The following is a 25109-nucleotide window of genomic DNA, read 5'->3' as shown; positions in this document are numbered from 1 at the left end:
TAAATAATTATATATTACAAAACCAATCTTAAATATGTCAGAACCAGACCAAATGAAGCATATTAAATGTATCAACATGAGTGGTGAAAAAGGTGCTTTCAAATAAAAATCAGCTCACCCAGTAAGCAGTTATGAAGTAGCGAACACAAAAACATACAGTCGTATAAAAAAACTCCTCCTATTTCAAGTCTGTTGAAAATATGATAAGAGCTTAACATATCATCCAAAATACATAAAGCAAATTTTAATAATTAATTAAACATGAATATGTATTCTGTTGTAAATATAAAATAAAAAACTCTAAAAATTTAACATACGTTTTGTATATTGAGGCGGTTTTAATTAATGCGTCTCGTTATATTCCAATTTCCTTTTAGCTAAATTAAAATCACAAACAATAAGGTCCATTTTATTCCGCAACCGGTTCATATAATAAACCGTGTATAAAAACAGGCCTACTTTTAACGTAAAATCTGCCCTCATCAATAAAGAGATTCTGTGAGGGAATGATGAATACACGAGTATTTTACCGATTGTATTGAGAACAGGTGTCTCAAGATAAGAATACTTATCATGAAAAGCCTTCAAGCGATTTTCCCAGAACGCAGGTCACACCAGTGACTGAAAGATACGGTTATATGTAAAAAGGTCCAAGATCAAGACCTAATAGGTCCTCAAAATTTTATTCTCAAAATTATGACGTCACACTAATATTATAAATGTGTGTTTGTTTGCATGTTTATCCGTCAATCACGTTGAAACTACAAATACAGGATATGAGCTGACTTGGGTGATAGGACTTTATATTATCCCAATTAAATGCTCCCTTGAGATAAAATAGGAAACTTGTTATCCGTGCGGAGCCGAGACGAGCGTCTAGTTATTGTACTAAATTGATAGTTAAATATGTTTAATGTGAAATTTATTTGAAAAAGTAAGGGGAAATTGTTTTATGTTAAATTGTTATAATTTTAAATAATAACAAATTTGAATTTTAACCTAATAAATAAATTTAAAATCATCGTTTACTAAAAATTAAAGATAGAAAAATAATAATCATTAATCTAAGTTAGAAACGTATCGCTTTCCCCATTTATTACTGATTTCAATCAATTTATTCCACAAAAATTATATTTAATTGTTGAAATATGAATCTGCTCTGATAAAATCGGTCCGATAAAAACATCTACCTACCAATAAAAATATTTGTCGAATGATAATAAATAAACTTAAAAGTGATTATTCGTAAAATTTACACACTTAGACATTGCTTTCCAATAATTTAGTATAACTTCGCATTGCAACAGTTCTCCAATCAAATTATTCGTAAATGTGATTAATCCTACTAATCCTACTATCCTATCCTACTAATATTATAAATGTGAAAGTTTATTAGGATGCGTGTGTGTTTGCTCTTTCACGTAAGAACTACTGAACCGATTGCAATGAAATTTGGCACGTAGACAGCTGGACAATAGAATAACATATAGGCATACTGACTTACGCGGGTAAAACCGCGGGGCGCAGCTAGTATTTTAATATGAAGCAATGCATTATAAAACGTTACCGTATGGAATACTCACTTGACAGATCTTTTACGCCTTTTTCAAAAACTACCACTTCTTGCATAAAACTACAAACTGTAAGCACTTATAAATAACGTTTAAATACTTCTACAATAAGCAATAGAGAAAAAATGTATTTTTATTTTTGATCACTTGAAGTAATTTTCTAACGTCTAGTTCGGTAAATTAATTTAAAAGAAAACCTTCGAAACACCGCTGTGTAAGCAATTGATTTAGGATAGACGTAAACCTAAACTAAGTTTGCTAGCCGGAGCTAGTACTATTTGTAGTAGTCTGGATTTAGAATTGCCAATTTATCAAATTGAGTGTGCGATGGTTTTAAATTTTTTTGTGTAGATCATATTTCAGTATGAACGAGGATAGACTCGTATAACGAAAACGAGACGTGATCGTTTCAATTCTTATAAACAACAATATCATATAAGACAAGCAGTTCGCCCCGGATTCGCTCGTGGTACATATATAGACTATGGCGCCGAGGTTGCAGCTTTGTAACGGTGAAATATTTTTTTAAATCGGTCTAGTATTTAATTTTTAGTTTTATAGCATTGAAATGCTTTATAAATGAGAAATTTTTGAAAGAGTAGAAAATGGCGTGGGGTGCCCCTTAGGCACATGAAACCGAAAGAGTAGAAGAAATTCGATTACTGTGGCAGGATCACGGATGGCCGAGAGGCTAGGCGTTGCTACCTGCCTATATGCCTTGTGATCAAATTTTTTCTATTCTTTCAAAAATTTCTCATCGGTCTAGTAGTTTTGAGTTCATCCAATACAAACAAACAAAAGTACCAATTCTTCCTCTTTATAATATTAGTGTTGATATTAAATGTCCTCAATATTGTTTTTTAGGAACAACTAGTCATAGAATAAGAAAGTGTACATATTGAATTCGTGCATTGAAATTAGTAAAATGTATGAACTTCAATCTAAAATTTGAGTAAATTTGTTCAAGAACTCACGTTATTTCAACTTCCATACGTAATCTCCACATGTGACTTCATACTATGATATATATAACGTAAAACTTTTATTCCACTTCCTCCTCACTTCACTTCTTCACACCTTCCCATTTATATATAACACTACATAACGCAACTTATAAATTATGATATCGCTTCTAACCTATATCAATCACTATAAGACTGGAACAAGTTGACGTTATTTAAGAAAAGCACATATCAAAACTACCTTCAATTTTCACACAATTCCCCATAAACATTAGAGATTACCGTCTCCCAATAGAAATTTATAGTTCTTACATTACACATTGATGCACAACAAACTTACAGTTCTACTCTGACAGTGTCGCTTATTGTATATACGAGACCGATTTTGAGTTAGCCGAACTATAAATTGAATCTGATTCAGGGAGTTTCAAATTTGTCGTATTTTGTTATTCCGTCGGACGTTTGTAAAGTTCATTTGAAAGGGCATGTCGTAATACCAGATAATGTTACTAGAGGAATTCAAAAGGCGCTGTATGTTTTAAAAATGTTAGCAGAGTTTCATTAAAAGCACGGAGCGACGTGATTTCCATAATAATTTTAAAACGATACATGCGCTACACGAGTGAATTATGAGAAATGAACAGTTTTAAATCTGATTACATTCCGGGGCTTGATTTTCGAGGTTTACGTACCTTCTGTTTTGCTTTTGAACATTTTATATGTTCTTTATATTGATATAAAGTATAATAAATTATGTTATTATCTATTCATTTTCATTTATTAAAACAATGTAATTTAAGCTTCTGTTTTTAAAAGGATTTGTATAATATTTAGATAGATTTAAAATAAGACAACATTTATATTATGTAGGTTTAAATTAAAAAAAATACACATAAACGAATACGTTAAATCACCTTATTTAACTAACTTAATGAGTACTTGTCTATCTTCCTATGTGTTCTGTTAACTGCTCATCACCACGTAGCAGTACCGGGGTAGTGACGGAATTTTCTTTTGAACTCTCTTATCTACTAATAGAATCCTATAAATAAGTTAGTTCAAAAGAAAATTCTGCAAAGTATCTGATATTATATTCGTAAAAAACATGAAGAAATGTGATAAAAAACATAAACAAGTACATAAAACGAGAATTTCAAACGCGAAGATCGTAATATAAAGTACAACATATAAATAATATGAAGATCACAAAACCGACCTAATGTGGCGGAGAGACTTCTTAGAGATCACAAATTTAACGTTTGCCACATTTCACCGAAATCTGACTCACAGATTTTATTTACATATGTACATAAGTCGCGAGTTGGTGTGCATTTGTCCCCCATTATACGTACCCCAATAAAATTCGGGGGCGCAATAAATGAACCCTTATGACGCTGTGTTTAACAAATGTAACAGTATGCGGTTTTGTTAGGACGGTGGAATCCGCTGGCCTCGATATCTAAAACTCATATATTATGGAACGGTGTAGAAATTTCATTTTATATGCGCTCCAGTTTGTTGTAAATGCAGTTTCGGATGTCTGCTAGAAATGCGGTGAAAGGAGTTTTTATTTTAAATTTTCAGTCGATTCTCGTGGGATTCAGTGTCGTGTTTGCGGCGCATTAAATATTGATAATGTTGCAAGATATTCTGATCGCAGTTTTGTTAACGTAACGTGACTACGGTGTTTTTTGCGTTCTTTACTCGATTAGAAATAATTTTTAAATTAGAAGTAAATTTGGAAGTTTGAGTACTTACCTATTTAAGAATTCATAAAACTATGTAAAATAGACGTAGTTATTTTCAAAATGGTTATTGTTAGTAATGTAACCAATTGATAAAAAGAAACTGTGCACAACCTTAAATTATTAAAAAATGGAACTTTGTAATACATAGACACATATTTCTTTTCAAGTCTTAAGCTTAATGAACTAACTAGAACATCATCCTCCCGTATAGTGGAAATCACAAAAAAATCCCCAAAATCTTTATTTTTTGCATGCAATTTATGCAAATATTTCTTTTAAGATGAAATATCGCACAAAAAGGCCTATAATAATAACAATTGTGTTAAATTCCCAAGAACAGAATATCTTATAAAGTTAGATACGAGGTTATCAAAACGAAAACAAATGAACTTGCATTTATAAAACAAGACAGGTTTTAATCATCCCTCGCAACAGAAAAACAAGATCAAACAAAAGTCCAATGTTCTTTATTTCCGTCAATAAAAAAGTTGTTGTCCAAACAAAAAACAAAAGTTTTCCTTGGGAATTACTCGTAAAATTCCCAGCGTTGATTTCATTGGGATAAGGCTTAGGGTGTACGTTACAGACGGTCGGCTATCATGGCGGCTTAGAATACGCTTCTTTTAAATGAAGATGATAACACGAAGTTTTTGTTTTAATTAAAAGAGAATATTGTAAGAACTGGGGTTAGGCGAGTTCATGAATTTTTAGACGCTTCTTGGGTACTTATTACTTCTTATGATAGAACTCGTAAGTAGTGAAAGTTAAATAAACAGGATTTCGTCTTCGTAGGCGATATTTGAATAACGAACGTATTTAAAAGATAATGCTTATGTATTCCACAATCCATAATGTCTCCAATATCTCAATAATCTTTACTTTCAATATAAACCTTTGATCTATTCTTATGTCTGTACTCAGGCAACATTTTTAAACAGGGATATTAATGAATATGAAACATGATTTATTTGCGTAAAAGCATGCGTCAAAACACATAATGTCGACTATAATTGATTCTCAATATTTATTTTCAATATTAGTTATTCATCTTTTCTTTTAATTGATTACAAGAAATGATCATCCTCCACGGGTTCGTGTAATAGAACTATATTCTTAAATATTAACATTCTTCAAATATCGCATTATTATTGTAATAATGTTCTTCTAAAAACAATTTCAATAAAGCGTACCTACTTAAAACAGCGTGGCGCTTCTCGGAAATCTGGTTTTGTTTAATAGCAAAGCATTTTCGTGAGATTAAATACCACATACATAAATAAGAATTAGAGATATGCTAAATTAAGAGGAAGGCAAATGGTCCCGTTTCCTAATAATGATATACGACTAGAGTTTCAAGCTATCCCCAGTTATAGCATGACGTAATGGGTAAACAAGTTATTTTAAAACTTAAAAGAAACTGATTTTCAATTTGATTTTCTGTTCTGTCAAAGGAAAACTAACTTTTCGTAATATCAGGGTATATTAAATCAGATACCGTATTTGTAACCACTGCTTTTGTATTTATTTTTCTTTCATAACATTTATAATTAGCTACGTCTAGCAAGATTTTATTTATAAAAGTTTGCATACGTGAAATATCCTATAAAATTGCATATAGGGTTGAATCTATATTAGACACGAAACGTTCGTGTCTATCACATACTTATTAGCTTTATATGCATAACATTAACCTAGGAATACATCCGCCAGCACAACATCTTGTCTCTATTTAACCTGGATTCCACAAAATCGCTATCTCAAAGGTGTTATAATTTTAAAGTAGAAAATTGTTCGGAATGCTGATGCAGGATACACTGCCATTCAAGGCATGTTATCGGAACCTCACGTTAAGGTTGGATTTTCGTCGCCTGGATACCAGCAGCGCTTGAACCGGAGTGTGTTGTATAAATTACGACGTCGCCACGTTAAGTGTGATAAAATTTGTTGAGTACCGCTGCATAGTATGTGTTATAAGTCCGCTTAAAACTATTTCGTGTTAGCTCTTGGACTTAACGTGTGAAGTTTGTAATTTATAAATGCGTTGAATAAGTTGTGGGTTTATTGGATTTATATTGTGTTTTTTTTAAGCTTTCGGAGGGTTCACGAATATTCTTAGCATATTCGTCAATCTTTCTGTGGTTATATGTGGATAAAATTTTCTTTTTAAGATTGATAAAAATATACACGTTATAAAAAAATGCTGTATCAACGTCTAAACCTATTTGTGTCATAGTTTATCTGTAAAGAGTACAATTAAATGTATGATAGTACAGGGTTCGTTTCGCTCGCTTGATTAAACGATATTATTATTAATAGATTTAGTAATACGGAAAGTATAAAAGTTAAGGCACAGAAATCATATTACTTATTGCTCAGAAAATTCAGAATTCAAATTACATTTAAAACATACTACATACATACTTCAGAACTAGTAAAAAATACTATAAAATATGATTTAATAATAAAACATTCCTTTTATTCTCAAAGTTTAAAAGTAATAAAGGAGAAAAACTAAAAGAATATCTATAAAATAATTTAAGAGCGGAGATGGGTATCATCGAAGTTTGAACTGAATAATAAAATAGAAAAGGGTTTGTCTTATCATACATCTCAGATAGTCCGATACACTTTGGGTACTATCGCAATAAAATTTTAATTTTCCTATCCACGTTTTATTGTTCTTGGGAAAACTTAAATCATCTAGATATAATTCTATAGAGAATAATCTAAGAGCTAACGAACATTATCACAGACACTCAGAATTCAGTCTTTCAACGTGGAATTACTAAATATTTGCTTTGCAAAAAACACCAAAACTATTGATTAATTGATTTGTTAATTATATTAACAAGGACTTACATTAATTGAGAATATATTTGTCTAAAATGCTTAGGATAAGAACTTATGATAAGATCATATTTATGTTTATTTCAATTCAATAAATAGATATTATGTAATCAAAAAACTCAAGATGCGATGTTTTTTTGCGAATGTTGTGTGATCACGTCACACAATGTTTCGTACATTGTGTGACGTGAACATTTCTAACACACGAAATCCTTTAAAAAAATGTAATAACGTGAATTATTGATTTCTAAACAATATACCATTTCCGATATATGCCTGCCACAACCCACTATCTTTATCCATTCAATAACCAACGTTTCGGATCAAATGCAATTTATTTTAAGCCCCAGCTCTTACACTATTCTGGTATGAAATTTCCGCGTTGATATCAGGATAAAGAAGGGTCAACTTTATCGCTATTTCTGTTTTATCGTGATTACCCGAGTCTCTGGTCCCTTGTTTTTAGCTTATTTCTTATAAGAAAAAATAAGCTTTCATTTGTTTGATGAGGCCTTTATTATGTTGATTGCTTCATTATTTGATTTAACTTTGAAGTGTTAAAATTATATCATAGGTTTTATTCCGCCTCTTACTGTCATTCGAGTGTCATAGAATTGACTTTTTATGTACTTATCTTGTACCATACGTATGTAGCTTATTTTGAATTTAAGTATCACTAACATTAATCATTGCATGTATGAGTTTAAAATAATTATTATAATAAATTCAGCTATCTTCTAATTGTCAGAAGTAGAAAATTTAAAAGAGACACTTTCAGCTTTCAAATAAATTAAGAATCATCAAAATCGGTTCTCCCAGTCGATGAAATAATACAGTAGAATTGACAATCTCCTCCTTTTTTCATGTCAGTTGTTAACAAAAGACTACAATGTAACCCTATTTATTCACTCAGTCAACAATTTTGATGTAATAAATACTCCTCCTTAAGTGAAACCGGTATAAAAAGAGATTTTTAGATTTTGACGTTGTAGTTTCTGTAATAATGATCTACATAATACATACATAATAATTATATAATATCATTTAAGTTCTCCTAAAATTATTGTATAAACATCATTATTCCAGGACTTACTTCAACAGTGAGTTAAATGTTATAGAAAAAATTGCTTATACTCAAAAGGAAAATTTGCACAAGTATTATTATAAGGCAACACAGATAACAAAATTAGTTTGAAGTCGTCATTTACAAGAGTGTCACTGAAATATTAATCATTGGATATTGATAAATTGGACAGAACACTATCAAATAATTGTTATTTATGCCACTCCAAATATTGTTGTATTATTTTGACATTTCATTCAGTTGTTGCCACGGAATTTATTTCTCTAGCTGTAATAAATATTCAACCAAATTTATTTCTTATGCTTCTTGTAGTATTATAAGCCTTATTATTTTATTGACTTGAGCACCGTCCCTCAATAAGTTATTAATTATTTCATCCTTTAAATTATTATTTTTACAAAAACGGATTGAATTTTAAAGCGTGTATGTAAACGTTATTATAAATCAAAGGTCTAATTGATACAAACAGACGTTCTGTATTTGTTCCGTTATCAATATTAGATTATACACGATTATAGGAATTAATATTCTAGTATTTAGTTTGCTGACATATCTGCATTTCATAGAAATTATATCGCTAGAAATATAATATGCAACTAGAAACCGGAGCCTTACCACCAACATTGATTTTCTGTTCAAGTCGTAATCGACTCGATTTTGATTCGGGCTCGTTTTTGAATTCCTAACCTTCAACCATTACCGGAATAGAGGCAAAATTATCGTTCGAGTATATAATTTCTTTTGAGCAACATGATATTTTTTTATGTCACAGCGGGCCACTGGCTGGTGGTTCGCCTGATGGTTAACGATCACCACCGCCCATGAACATTCGCAGAGACTCGGAAGGGATAAGGAAAGGATTGACGACTGGAAAGAAATAATGAACTGGAAAGGGTTAGGAGAAGGAAATTGGCTCCCTCACTCATCGTACGAAACACAATAGCAAGCTATTATTTCACGCCAGTTTTCTGTGGAGGTGTGGTACTTTTCTGGAGCGAGCTGGCCCAAATCGTGCCGAAGCATGCTCGACTCCTACAATAGAATGATAAAATGATAATTTAAGTTTATTCAATAATTTAATATTGAACCATAGCCCAATCGTGTGCTGGCTTAGCTTTCGATAGGTAAATTGAGTGTTCACTCGAATACAGCTCGATTGAATTAGATCTCGATACTGTCGGGAGTAAGCCCCTGAATATATCACGATAAGTCCCAAACAGTATGCAACGCAGTGTCCCTATGACGTCATTATAAAATTCCAAGAATATAAATGTTATACTGCAATCAAGAAGGCTTAGGACGCCTTTTCGCTTGTCGTATACACGAGAAAAAATAACGAAACCTTTTAACACATTTATCTTTGCTGGTAACATCATACGACACGCATTTCCTTCTGAAAATATTCACATTGTTTCCGCTATGACATTAGAATTTAAAGCGTCTTTCTACGGCATACATTTGCGAGGTATTTCGTCTTTCGTTACTTTTATGTAAAGCGTTCACGTGATATCATGGGCTAAATGAAGTTGCGATACGTTTGAAAAAGCAATAAATTAATAAGACATTGAAAAGTTTACTATTGGTTATAAAATGTGTGTTGGCCTATGATTTTGCGGCTAGCCGTCATAGTGTTGTGTACTGCCTCATTGGACACAATATATATAATATGTACTACCGGTTTCGCTCGTGGTACACACATATATATGTAAAAAAAATTACAAAACTTGCAGCTATATATTTGTCGTATAGATATTTGAGAAGCAACTCAATCAGTCGGTACATCAGTGTATAGACAGCTCCAGCCTATTTTGAAAATTTAAATTTTTAGTTCCTACATTTTGTATATTAATTTATTTACAACTAAAATAACCAATAGTCGCATTTTCTATAAACTTCTTACAAGAAACTATATATACAAGTCGTGTTTTAATACACATTGAAACGCGGCACTGACTCAATTCGTGTGAACTACGAATTAATTACTGTCAAGTACTAGGCTATACTAATTCACATGAATGTACTAAACTATGTCTATTGTTATTCAGCATGCGTGGCCACCTGATATTCCTTACACTTGATACAAGCAGAGCTCTTGACACTTATCTCATTGTACGAGACTTCAAGTTTTGAGAATTTTTGCGGCGATGATAAAGGTTCAAAGGTTGCGCCTTCTTTGTTCTCGCACGTTGGAATTTATAAGGTTTTGTGCTGTTGTTACAATGAACACATAGTGTCATAAAATAGGACGTCTTTACTGGTGTTGTAACTGTATGTTTTTTGGGTTGTTTTGACCTCTTTCATTTTGGTAAACACGAGTGATTTTACAGAAGAACATGAGGAAGCTTTCTACCTTAAAGTTTTTTAGTGTGGGAGTCACAAGTTCTGTCATGAATTGGGGTGCGAAGGTACCACACCACCACAGAATATCAACGTGCAATATTACCATGTCAATAGTACCATGTGAGTGGAGAACCGTAGGCCAGTTTCCTTTTCCTCACCCTTTTTTAGTCCATTCCCTCTTTCCTGCCGTCATTCATTTCTTTATTCCTTACCCCTTAAAAGTAGGGAACGTATACTTAACGCCTTAGGTTTTTACCTCTGCGAATGTTAATGGGCGCTTACCATCAGGCAAAACCAGCTCGGTTGCTCGTTATGACATAAAAAATAAATAATTGTGATGGAAATATTACCTTCTGCTATATTATAAAACTTGTAGAATACGACTTAATTGGGTAGTATCAAATAGTCACTTTATATTTGACGCTACCTACGACGACTACTGACCCTATCTATATTTAACTACAACCCCCTACGAGACCAATATAAATAGGTTTCCTTGAAACAATGAAATTCTCATCACTACAGTATCTAATTCCTTTGTATACGAACCGATAACATCCAGTGCGATCCGATAATTCCTCGTAGGCGATACTTGGAAGTCGACTCGGCACCGATAGATGGCTCTGTCCCTTGACTGTATGTCTCGCACGTGCAGCGATGATGTGGGCAGGCCGACCCATCGTGCCCGCTCGCCGAAAGTATCATCTGACCAGTGCCCGGTTGGCCCTGGCACTCGCGTGTCGTAGCTGAAAAAGAATTGATCGCTTAGACTTGCACTTATAACATGAACTAAATAAACTAAAAGTGAACTAAAAGAATCATAATTAATTAAAAACTAATCTGCTCCATCTATCATAATGTAATACACAGGGTATTGCATCCTTCTTCGACATTATGACTCTTATCTACCCGTATAAAGAAAACAATAATAACTTAGACCTATATAAATACCATGATAATGCGACCAAACATTCAGTCTAAATTAAATTTTAAATAGCAAGGCCACAATCAAAATGGAGTCATGTATTAATCAAATTAATCCAGATGTAATAGAGGCATTTACTGACGCCAAAGTATGGACATCGCGGGTCCTTCAAATGATTTTGTTTACACCAACGCCACGTGTAAAATATCCACGGCTTTTATTGCTATGATTTAGAGTATAAATCGTTTGATATTCGTGTTGATTCAAAGTCTGTCGTTTTTGTAAAATGAGTCAAAATCAAGAATGTACAAATATAAAACTTGATCATAAAAAAATATAATTTTATAGATGAACAAGCTGCGCCCCGCGGTTTCACCCACGTAGGTCCATATCCCGTAGGGATATCGGGATAAAATGTTACCTATATGTTATTCCACTTGTCCAGCTGTTTACGTACCAAATTTCATTGCAATCGGTTCAGCAGTCTTTACGTGAAAGAGCAACAAACACCCACACATCCTTACACTTTCGCATTTATAATATAAGCAGGATGTGTTGAAGATAAATAGCAGGGAAAAAACATATAAACGAGAAGAAGTTATAATTAGTAGTAATTTAGCAGCTGAACAGGGGAAACTGGAAGAAGTGATTTTTCCATTTATATTATCCACATCACTACTGCTCGAAAAGGTGAATGAAAACATCCATTACAGAACTTAAAAAGCCCTTTTCACCTAGAGGTTACACTGACAGGAGCAACGAATAGATTAAATAATCATGAAAGCAAAAAGTCTCAGGACATTCCAACAGACGTGACACACTGACGAAACAGTACTCCTGTTGCCCCATTCATTTGCAACTCACAATAGCTTAGCCGTCATAATTCAAGAAGGATTTTCAACGATAGTGCTATCAATTGTGGAGCCGCTGAAGCGTTGGACGTCTGACTGCTGTGATTCCAACTGTGATTTTACTGCCTTCCATAACTCAGCGCGAAATGTAAAATTTTATTATTTAATTGATGATTTTTATAAACAATGGCCTGCATTGCAATAACAATGTTCGTCCGTGGTTCGAAACCTCTTTGTTTTTTCACACTGACCTGCGAGTAATATTTGTAACGTATGCGTGTGAGTATGCGAATTTGTGTCGTGCTTATAGAAATTTGTGTGCTTATTTTTTATTATCTTTAATTATCTTACCATTTAAAGGATCCAGTTATTTTTATGAATCTCATGGTAATTTTGATAAACTTGTGTAAGAATAAAAAATAATACTTACGAAACAACACTTTTACGAACTAATTGAGTCATAGTTTTTCACTCATAGTTTTGTTTCCAAAATTTATTATCAGACGATACCTTCAGTTACATTGCTTGATGCTCTGATGCTCTATTATTATGAGTTACTATTTGCTATACGATTCAACGAAAAACTAAATACATTTGACTCTTTTTTATGTCATAGTCGGCAATAGATCTCTATTGCCCCATCTGGGTGACCTGTACGTAATGTCAAATATCTGGAAGCTTTGACACTTTTTCAAATTCATCTTATATTTCGACATAATAATTCAATAAAATAGTTGATTATAGAAAATTGGTACTTTACATAAACGCATAATATAGAAAAAAGTATTTAATAAAATAACAAAAAAATTTATAAACAAAAAAGAATTCACGATGACCACATTAAAACTTAACACGTAAATAGTCTTTATACGTACGCCTCTAGCGAAATACACACTTATCCAATAGTCTCATAAATTATACAAAAACATCCCTTTCCACTCACACACTGAACTGGTCAGCAAACCAAATGATTAACTATACACTATCTATACAAGGTCTCTTTAATTTTCCCCTATCCAGTAGGACAATAAGCAGGCGCTAACGCTATTATACTCGCATCCAAAATTACACCGCGTTCGATCAGCGTTCAGTACTAAACTTAATCCAAATCTGCATATTCAGTACATTGTATGTTTGAACACCTATTCGTCGAATGCATGGTGCGTACCCTATGTGGTAAGCTTAACCGCAGTTCGAGTGCATTCCGCGCCAACATAAACCATTTTGTGAATCAATACATTTACTTCAGTTCGAGCATGAAAAAGCATTTGAATGTATGGTTTTCGTGGAATTATTCGGCCGGTGGATGTTTAATTATATGTGCTGAATTAATTTTTGTGGTTATTGACATGTCAGCTACCTTTATTCTTAAATAATAATGAAACTATTGTTATTTGATAATTATTACTGTTTGAAATATAGAAATTGATCGATCGTTTACGTCAAACCGCCAGCTACATTTTTTTTTGAATTATTAAATTGCTGTAAACTTAAATTTACAGATTTTGAAGATAACGTATTAGAAAAACAATAATTATTATGAATAGGTACCTTCAAGCTTTTCCTCAACGAATGCAATATTCATTCAAATTATGAGATTTAATGCGAAACGTTTTTCTAGAATTTTCTATTCATATTCCATAAACAAATAAACAACACCGAACGGCGAATTTCGCGCCAATTATGCAAACAAGCGACTTGAAAACTTCAGTATCGCCTCTGACAAAATATATTTAATTCAATTACAACAAACTGAATGCTTTATAGAATAATATCTCCGGCAATGGAGGTGTAACTTCCGAAGCAAACCCTTATTTAAACTGGAATTTAACTTGCAAATGCGTTTTATTGAATTACACGGCCATGCCTCGCAGGAAGAGCTCTTAGAATCCTTTGAGATATTAGCAACAAGTCATATTTTGACTTAAAACATGAGATTAAAATTACATTTCTACTATTAAATACCCAAGAACTGAAAATAAAATGTTGCCAAGAAATGGTTGAAATGAAACATTGCCTTTACGAAATAAAATAGTTTACACGCTTTTTTAATTTATTTTTATACTGAAGTACCTTTGCTTTTCTTCAAACTTTACACAAAATAAATTTATTTTACTTTAGTTAAGAATTTTTTTTTTCATCTACATAAAAAACAACATAGATAAAGCATTTGTACGTACTATTTTAAACCGATGTCCGGTACTTACTCTACAATGTGGGGGTACCTAATCTGGTGCGAGCTGGCCCAGGTCGTGCCTATGCGCACTAATCTCCCACACACCATAAAAAAAATCTATCTTAAATAATATTCTATAAAGAAAATTCGAAAAGATATATTAAAAAAATACTCTAAGAAGTGAATATATCCTATAAGAAGTCAGCATTACTCAAGCTTTCGGCAATATGCCAGCTACTTCAGTTTTTCGTACACATATTGCGGGCTCTGAGTCTCGGAGCGTTTAATATAGCCGTGGAGATATGAATCAGTACGTCAGTTATTTGATGAATAACTTCTTTGGATAGTTTTAGTGGTAGAACGTTATAGGATCTAATGTTGAGCGATGAAAAAGAGTCTTTATGTGTATTCGTAAGTGCGTTCATCTTAGTTAGGTTCACCTTTTAGAATATAATTTCTTGAATGTGACATCATGACATGATGATTAAAGAAGAATTTCTGCAATTAAATTATGATCAATCTGTTTTTGCTACGTTTTTCCAGACCGTGTCCAACTCGCACTTGATCAACTCCCTCAAATGGCAATGACGTCAATGTGATCATTTGCCGTAGTCTGATTGCAATTGGAAAATATGAAATAATGTTAACTATAATAGGCATGAATCAATATATTCAATAAATAAGCTCAGAAGCAATAATTAAGTTTATAATCTTTTATTTATTATTATAAGAAATTTAATTAAAATGGTAGACAGCTCTTTAGAAACCTGTATATTGCCACTGAGCGATGAAATCTCTTTATAATAACTTTATTGAAACCACCTCTCGTCTCGATACACGTCTATATTTTACATACGAATTTGTTTTATAACCATATAGCTATTTATTTATCTCGTATGTCGTATGTAAGGAGGTTTTATAGAAGCGAAAGGCAAATGCTTATGGGCGGTGGTAGTACTTACCATCACATCATGCGGACTTTAAAATAAAAAAGCAGAATGCGAAATAAAGTAAGGAACTTCAAGAAATCGAACATACGTGATGAATGTATGGTCTTGAAGCCTATGGAATATATTCAGCTAGTATAGGATGATTAAACTTAATATAAGATAAATGCCCCAGATGGTATTTCCAGCCGCGCATGAAACATTAGAAAACTGTCAATCATTTTAATAACTTTCTAATAAAATTTTTTTAGAGAATAATTAACAGTATAATATTAAGTCACAAATAATTGTAAGAGACGTAAGCGCTTCAATTACTAATATCGTATTATAATAATAATTAATATTATCCGCCTAATGTCAGCTTTAACATGAATTACATAAAATTACCAACAATAATTATTCAAATTCCAATTCATTCTCTATAATCTGAAAATGAATCGATTCAAAATTTTGATGAAGTTACTAAAATGGGAATGCATTGCAGTTGAGTGTTTTAAAGCACGCGATTGAAAACCTGCAATTTAAGCTAGATAATCTGGCTATGTGCCGATAGCGTTTAAAGTAGGAAAATGAACACTAATGCACTAAAATCATGCAGATACCGATAACGATATCAATATGTATTAGACTCAGCATTGTGATTGGTGTGGTAGTGTATATGTCATAGAAGAAAATCAAATTATACAAAAAGTTTCCATTATTTTCTACAAAATAGGCCACCAACACCTTGAGGGGGGTAAGCCTATTATAAAATTGGACCATATAACAGCAACTTAATATCACACATAAAAGGAATAACGTCATTCGAAAACTCACGGAAATATCGAGTACCAAAACCAAAAAAAGACGGCCCAATTGTGAGATTTCTTCGTTTTTGGGACGTCGGTTGAAAACGAAACAAAGTTATATAATATTTGTTCGATGACAATTCTAATTGTTTTTATTTAACTATAAACAAAAACATAGTAAGGTTCGGTAACCTTATACTATATAGATATATTATAGATACCGGTGTATCTCCAAGGCTTAAATCGATCATCTCATCACGAAGATGTATGATACCGATAATGGATCTGTTTCAGAAAGTATACCACCACCTCTGTGATGCTACACTCGGAGATGCTGGTTTCCTCACAATGTTTTGCTTCATCGTTAGAACAGTGGTGATAAATTGAAAAATCCGCTCGAAACCCCGACTTATAAACTTTGAGTCCGAGGTGCTCACCACTGAACCACTAAAAACAATTATTTTTAAATAAATACAAAGAAATTGTTAACCAAAATATAAAAAATCTGAAGAAAAAAAAAAACACGAGGAGAAAGGAAATTAGTTAATTTTGGCGATCCCAATCAGGATAACAAGTTAAGCTCATGATATTATTGTATTTGTCATCAATCGTGCAAAGTCTAAGTTAATCCATTTAAAGTGAATCAAGAGTGATATGGATATAAACAAACATACAGATAAGCTTATAAACCTTAAAAATGGCGGCTTCATCAGTTAATTTAGAGTAATTTTATCAATTAAAAACACAAAACAAAATGGTTTTATACACGTGCATTATTAAAAATTCTCAGCATGCAATGACCCATTTTTTGTTTCGAAATATCACGTTGCTTTCTCAATAATAATAATAACACTATTGTGTTAAATTTGATGAGGTTTTGTTAAATTATTATTTGATATAATATGTTACATGATGTCTATTTCTATTTTGAGCACCTACCGAAAGAAAGTATCATATCATTTGATTTTAAGGAGATGCAATTGGAACAGACTATTGTTATTTGAACAGAAAAAAATTTAGATCATTCAACGAAAATTATAAATGCATGAAATATTTTAAGGAATGCGAAACCGCTTAGAAGGACATACCGTGGTGCGGGTCCCACTTACGGACGATGTTTTTCTTTTCCATTTTTCAAATAGTCATTATTTATGAAACGGTCTATTAAATGATTCCATTTAAATCGTATACACGTGCGATGATCAAGAATTATAAACTTGCTCTAAATTTAGAGGATTTTTATTTCTCCCGCTTCCATGAAAGTCAATATTGACCTATTTCGTCGATACTAAATGGAGCTCACTCCATTTCTCTTTCAAAATTTTGAACGAAACATATTTTATAACGAGTTTCTATCTTAATTCCATCGAGCGTCCATGACATAGAATGTGTGGATTTTAAAAACATGTCATATTTTTACGTGCAATGATAATCTCTATTGATAATTGATATCCGTGTTATATATTGTTTGTGTTACTATGAATTGCAACTAAATAGGTGATACTTCAAAAAATGGCAATGTTCCATTGTCCATAGTTTGACCGATGTTCCATTAATCAAACTGTGACTATAATTTTCAAAATAGTTTTATATCTACGGTTTATCTACTATTGCTACGATTTGGTAAAAAGACGCGGGTTCGAATTCCGCCTCGTGATCATTTTTTTCTATTCTTTCAAAATTTCTTATTTATAAAGCATTGAAATAATGCTATAAAACTAAAGTCAAATAGTTTTATATCGTTTATGTCGGTCTATTCTTTAAATTTATATGTTTATTTCTTATTGTATATATTGATGTACTTTACATGAGATATACATTTTTTACCTCAATGTTACCTACGGCAATGGGTACAGAACTCTAAAATAAATCCATAATCCATCTTGTAAAACGAATTCACTGTAACAAATATCAGTAGCCAAGAGTCGTTGAATAATTCGGTCAGTAGCAGACAAGACGGTGGTCTGAAAGTTTTTCCGTTCGACTCATTGTTGGCTCCCGACTTGCTATTGTTTGCCAAATGTGGAATGCTTTACCTCGAAACAATACTTGCCATAATGGATGCTTTGATGTTACACTCATTTTTATTTCGCTTTTTATGTCGCCCGTCTATGTGATTTAGAAGTCTTTGATTCGATGAATCGACTTAGAAATGTAATCTTGATATTACTGTAAACGAATATATAGAAATCATTTGTTTTACAAAGAGTCGCTATGTTCGAATTGTAAATTCGTATTCAATTGGATAGTCGTCCTACGTCCAATAGGACCGGAATAGGAAAGCAAAAAGTTGCAAAATATTCCTTTTGAGAACAGACGAAGTGGCGTGGATCAGCTATTAGAATATATCTATCTATCTAAATTATAAAAAGGAGATTATTAACGCTGTTAAGAGTAAATGAAAATAGAACTTGGAAACCAAATAGATACGTTTTAAATTATAAAGATATAGAAATTGGTAATAAGTTTTGTATCTCATAAAACATAAACTTAACATATCATTAATTATTTTTATTTTATAGTTTTATAGTAGTTTAAATTTGGGAGTCTAGCACGCTTCGGCACGAATTGGGCCAGCTCGCCTATCACACGCCCACCCACACCGAAACCTGGCGTGAAATTACTATTTCGAATCACAGTAGTATGCTACTGTATACTACTGTGATTCGTTCGGTGAGTGGGGGAGCGGGAGGCTCGTATCTTCTTCCTTTCCCTTCACAGTTCTTATCTTTATTTGTATTGATTGCCTCTAATCGAATTCAGTACTGTCATGTAAACTTATTTAAATAGAACTGAGTTCTACTGAACGCGTTTTAGGTGATACTGGTGATATACACTAAGAACTCTAGAAATCATGAAACATAAGATAACATTGCGTTTAAAAGGCAGTGTGCGTAACGTTACATATCTTGCCAAAGGTATTTTCTATTAAAACCTTTGATAACCATATGCATTTATTAGCAAAGCTTATTACTATCCTTTTCGTAAGATAAACTTAATTTCCTTAATAACAAATAAACGAATTGTACTATATTGAAGGCCACATCTTCAGCTTTCATCAAAGACCGTCTGAGTATTTCGTTGGCTTGATATTATGCAAAATCAAATAACATAAGACTGATAAGTCCAAAGGAAACGTAATTTGCATTAATAATTTTGGAAATATTGGGTTTGCATTGTTAATTGAATTAATTTGCTGGCGCGCTGTATTGATAAAACATTTATTAAGATGAAAGCATTTGAAGAAGCAGAAAGCGAATATTTCTGCACATAAAATTTTATAAGCTTTTATTTTATGCATCACTCATGTAAATCATAAATATTACAGATTCGATATTGTGTAATCTCAATAACGTAATTATAATGTCCTTTTAAGACTCGAATATTATGTTATTCGAGTCCAAATTATACTAATTTCTTTTTGTAAATAATATCCGCCATTACTGTTCACAAGCACAAGCTTTTAGCCATGTCTTTAGATTAGATTTTTTCCTTACACAAAGCTAAACATTAATCAATATAAAAAATAATATAACCATTTAAAAACAAGAGCAGATGCTTTCATAAAACCTACATATTTATGCGGACCGCAAACTTTCTGCAATGTTCATCTCGAATTTTAAAAATTTAATTTGTCCGTCCGCTTTACGACTCTTGTTTCATAATAAATTTATTGTTCTTCTTTGGATGAGTCTTGTTTCCAATATCTACGTTCATCGTACACTTGTGAACTTTTAAGATCTCCAGTAAATTATCGAAGTTCCGAAGTGTGGGAAGTTTCCAATCTTTGCGATTCGTTTCGCTACAATTTTCACATGATAACGTATTTATGGTTGTTCCTTGAATAGATACTGCGAATTTTGCACTATATTAGAAAGAAATATCGAGATGTGAGGGGTCTGTGTCTTTGGGGTCAGTGCAATAAGAAGTATAGTATTTCATTATAACTATTTTATGTATAACTTCATAATAAAATAATGTATCGTCGTATCGTTCGAAAAAGGAGCTCATTCATAGTCTAGATTATATTTATGTTCTTTCAAAATTGTGATATGCGATTTTTGTACTGTTTAAATCAAATCAAATCATAGAAAAGCGTAATTCTTCACAAATATATTAACACGCAAATATAAAGATTTGATGTTGTATTGATGTTATTTTACCCAGCGAAATATGCTGGAGGAAGATTGGGACAGGATAGTAAGCGCTTACTCGCCAATAGTTCTTGGATATAAAAATACATTCCTGACACATGTGTATCATTCTGCCTTATTGCTGACAAAAAAATAATACGTACAAACCTTTCTCTTGAATCTCTCTCTCTATTATAAAAATCCATCAGAATACGTTGCTTAGTTTTAAAGAATTAAGTATACATCCCTATGTCCCTGCATAGGGACAGACAAAGACAGCGACTTTGTCGATTCACAACTTATTTTTAACACAAACACCACCTCCTAAAGTTGATTTTTGTTTGAAATGGTTAAACTTTTAAGCTGATTTTACCTTTTTAAATTTTCCTTCCACCAGTAACGCTATTGTGAATATTGTCAGTGGGGCTAAATTAAATTATTTCTATAAAGTACAGACTTAATTTTCTGTTTTGTTTTATTCCATATCAGTGGACCACGTCAAGCTTCTTCCAATTCTAGAAGTACTTTGACAATTTAATACACATTTCAAATAAACATAGACTAATCTTTCTGTTTAATTTTGAAAACATTTTAGATTTATCCGTTGTATTGAACGAATAAACATTAATTGATAACGTATTTTTATTTTATTTAATTAATTGGTGATGTAAGCACTAAATAGAGCAGTAATAATGCTTAGAATATTTGAGGGATTTACGATGAAATCAGTGTCAAAATAAGAAAAACAATAAAAGGCACCAAAGTCTATTTTTGTTAAAAACTGAAGTAAGTTACTATTATTATTTACTACTTTTATGTGGAGGACTTTTTGTTGAAAAGTTTAATCATACACACACACACGCGCGTGTGTATGTACAATGTAGGTGTTGGTAAATTATATGCTTTGTTATGTAAACAAAGTTTGTAGTATAGGTGATTGAAAAAGCCAATCAATTGGTTGTTTTAATACCCAAAAATCTAATTGTTTTTCATTTAATATTTTGTACTTATAATGAAATTATTTATAGAACATATTTTGCTTACAAGGAGCAGATATGATTGAAGCTTATGTATAGATAAACGAAAACGTATAGAAAGGTAAGCCGTCAAGAGGGTTGTTTCCTACAGGAAGAGGAAGGGCTGAGTATGTGGTACTACTTATTGATAGCGTATAAGCATTAACAAGTTTGTATCAACTACACTCAATACATACTAGCTCAGAAAAATGACGAAAAATTGTCGATAAAAATTTCGTATTTCGAATTTCGAATCGTTTGTTTTTTTCATAACTACATACAGACAAGTATTACTCTATTTTATGTAATAGCCATGAAATATTCATTGTACTTACTATCTAATTCGGTAAACGACGTTCCGTCAGTAAATTCTTATCCTTATCATTTAAGGGTATAAAAAGTTTGCGACCATTTCTCACACTTGGCGAATATATCTTATATAATATGCTTCGCTAAGATAACGGTCATTGAACGAAAAAATTGCTCACAACGCGTTGTGGTCACAATGAAAGATCATGCCACGAAATCCGAGTTATCTTACATGTGCCAGTCGACCACGCTTCGGCGTGAATTAGGCCTACATGGCGATGTGTAGTCATAGGCGGTGATGATCGCTTACCGTCAGGCCAGGTCTGTTATATTTTATGGCATAGAAAAATATTGTTATGGCTCTGACAAAACGCTCACGATACGTTATGGCAATCACAGAATGACCACATAACTCGTACTTACTGCTCGACCTCGGCGCGTTGTTGCAATGAAGAAAATACATGACGCGTTCTGTATATTAATAGGTTTACTATAAAACGATGGACAGGCTATTACTTCTTGAAGATTATAATTTTTAACTAATTAAAACTTAAGTACTAAAGATTCTGGTGATTCTGATGTCTACATATATAATATAGTATGCTAAAAACTATGTAGGCACTATGAGTTTTCGCTTATTCTTTCTTCACTCATTTTGAACGAACACTACTGACTTTTCAGCAATAAAAAAACAACATAATGATTTGAGAAAAATGGCGTAAAAATATTAAACTTGTAAGAACTTTGTTTTTTTCTTGACAATAAACAATTGCATCGAATACGAGCCTATTTATCGTGTATGGTAAATTAAATGTATAGGTAGCTAAAATCCGGGGCTTTGTAGGCATGGTCTGCACAGAAAACTAGCTACTCCAGTTTATAAATTATATTGGACATTTTATCTAGATCTGTATAAAATACAGATGAATGTAAAATATTTTGCATCATTTAGTTTTTTCAGAGGTAAAGGAAGAATAATACGCAATTTAGAATACTCCGAGGTACTATTACAATTTCGCGACTGTCGCAGTGCGCTTTTGGCTTGATAGGGTTGCGTCCAAAAAGTAAATTGCAAATATATTTGAATTTAGAATATAAGACAAATGCCTATTGACTTTCATAAATTTTTATATTATGGATTAATTATTTCAGAAATAATGTATTAACAAGTGCTGGCAACTTTAAAAAAAATCGCATTTATAACAATTTAAATGATGCATTAGTTTTTCTATAATATGCATATGTATTCGCACTGTATAAAAGAAAGTTAAGTTAAGTTACACCTTTTACAGCCCGATAACGGATTAACTTTATTAGGTTTATTTTTTTTTTAATAAACTTTTTTAAATTATATAATAATACCAGCTGAACCGGCAAGCTCTGTTCTGCCTTACTCTTATCATTTACGGGTATGAAAAGTAGAATTTGGCCAATTCTGAGGTCTAATCGATATGCACATAAAATTTCATAAAAATCGGTCCAGCCGTTTCAGAGGAGTACGGTAACTAACATTGACACGTGAATTTTATGTATATAAAGATATATAATAAAAATTGCCTACTCGGGTGAAATCAGGGCGAACACCTACTTTTACGTTAGAATGAATTCAGTGACTTGATTTGAATGAAATAAAATAAATAAATTACAGTTGTTATCGATTTTTACATTTTATTGCATCAGTTTCTAATACAGTCGAAAAAATTAAAGTCACAAGAACAGTCATATCACTAAACGTCACAGCGGAATAAAAACATGAATCAGCATAACACAAACTACACAAACATTAAATCCAGTAACACACGAAGCAATGCGAATATCTTCGCCAAGTTTCACAAGTATTCCTTTGACGAGAAAAGGTCGTAACAATAGGGTTTATGCGATTAAAAAATTCCCTCGTAAAGTTGTACAAAATGTCACGATGGCAGCCCTGAATGAGTTGAATTTTTGTGAGCTGATGTAAAATTTAGATAGCCCACATGTGTAATGCGGGTTATCTGAGACTCGGCGTCGGAATATTTTATTAATTATGATGAATTCGTTCATGTTTGCGTGTGTATGTATTCAAATTTTTTGTTATATATCATCTGCCTATTGTGAAATTTATTTTTTTACCTTTTGACAATATTAGTGTTGGGTTAGCATGTGTTCCTCTCAAGTAAGATAATGTTTGTTCACTTTTCTCTTTTTTAAGGACGTTGTTAGGTATATAAACGGTAGTATCGAAGTATTTACTTTTAATATTTCTATAATTGCACACTATTTCTATTTGCTTGTAGTATGACTACTAGTATGATGTACTTTTTTTAACAAAATCAAGTCACATGCACAAAAATGCATTATTTATTTTTTAAAACTACCGCGCCCCGCGGTTTTACCCGCGTAATTCCTATGGGATACGCCCGTAGGAATATTGTGATAAAAAGTTGCTTTTATGTTATTCCAGTTGTTCAGCTATCTATTCATACCAAATTTCATTGCAATCGGTTCAGTAATGAAAGAGTAACAAACATCCTCACAAATTTTCGCATTTATAATAATAGTAGGATAGGATAGGATTCTTAAAATATCATATGTGTCATACAAATAGATGGGGTTTTAATATCATTTTATTTATAAAGATTTGTCGCGATTTAAAAATATTAGAAAAGAAATTACGCATTCGGAATGTTTCATATCATTGCTGCTAACTGTCAAGGGTAAGCTACACACCCATATGTGGTTTTCACTTATAGCTCAAACGAAGATGAAATTAGTAATCACGAACCAAATACGGGGTTTAATCATTCAATCTGTATAAATAGCACTTGAACCACAAACATTCCACAACGCTTACCCAACATAATAAGGTCACATACCAATAAATTGCTTTATGAACTAAATTGACTGATGGTATGTGACAATATTGGAATTTGTGATGAATTTGAATCGTTTAAAGAACGAAATGTATCTTTTTTTAAAGAAAACCGTTAAAATATTCTAAAGCGTGACATTGTTTTAATAATCAGCTCAGAAATCTACACGAAGGTTATTATTTATTTTGTAATGTCATCGTGAGCCAAGGAACTGGTGAGTCGCCTGATGATAAGCGCTACCAGTGACCATGAATTCTCACCTCTACAAATGAATTCCCAACTATAAATGGAAAGGGATGAAGACAGGACTGACGATGGGAAAGGAAAGGACTGGGTAGGATATGGAAAAGGATGCTTAAAGTGAAGTCCCGTGTCCCCTAGTGGGGTATGGGGCAGATGATATACATCTGTTTCACTGATCGATTTTCTTTATGGACAAGTAGGTGATCAGCCTTCTGTGTCCTGCCAGACCGAGACATTTTTTTTTTTTTTTGTGCGTCCCCACCGGGAATCGAACCCAGGACCGAAAAGGATGCTTAAGACCTCCTTATTTGCACATA

General features: G+C 32.3%; 1 protein-coding gene across 4 annotated transcripts in view; it reads right to left on the bottom strand.

The window, feature by feature from the left end:
• The window catches only part of LOC119833648 (nephrin-like), a 164713-nt gene that overhangs the window by 40847 nt on the left and 98757 nt on the right, over positions 1–25109 (bottom strand). For all 4 annotated transcript variants that reach the window (XM_038357751.1, XM_038357754.1, XM_038357750.1 and 1 more), the window contains exon 4: positions 11102–11298. In XM_038357751.1, the coding sequence (XP_038213679.1) occupies positions 11102–11298 (197 nt within the window). The remainder of the gene's footprint in view (positions 1–11101; positions 11299–25109) is intronic.

Source organism: Zerene cesonia, chromosome 17, assembly GCF_012273895.1.
Source record: "Zerene cesonia ecotype Mississippi chromosome 17, Zerene_cesonia_1.1, whole genome shotgun sequence".
Classification (NCBI taxonomy): Eukaryota; Metazoa; Arthropoda; class Insecta; order Lepidoptera; family Pieridae; genus Zerene; species Zerene cesonia.
Note: the sequence above shows the minus strand (reverse complement) of the source record. Positions and strands in the feature narration are given on the sequence as shown.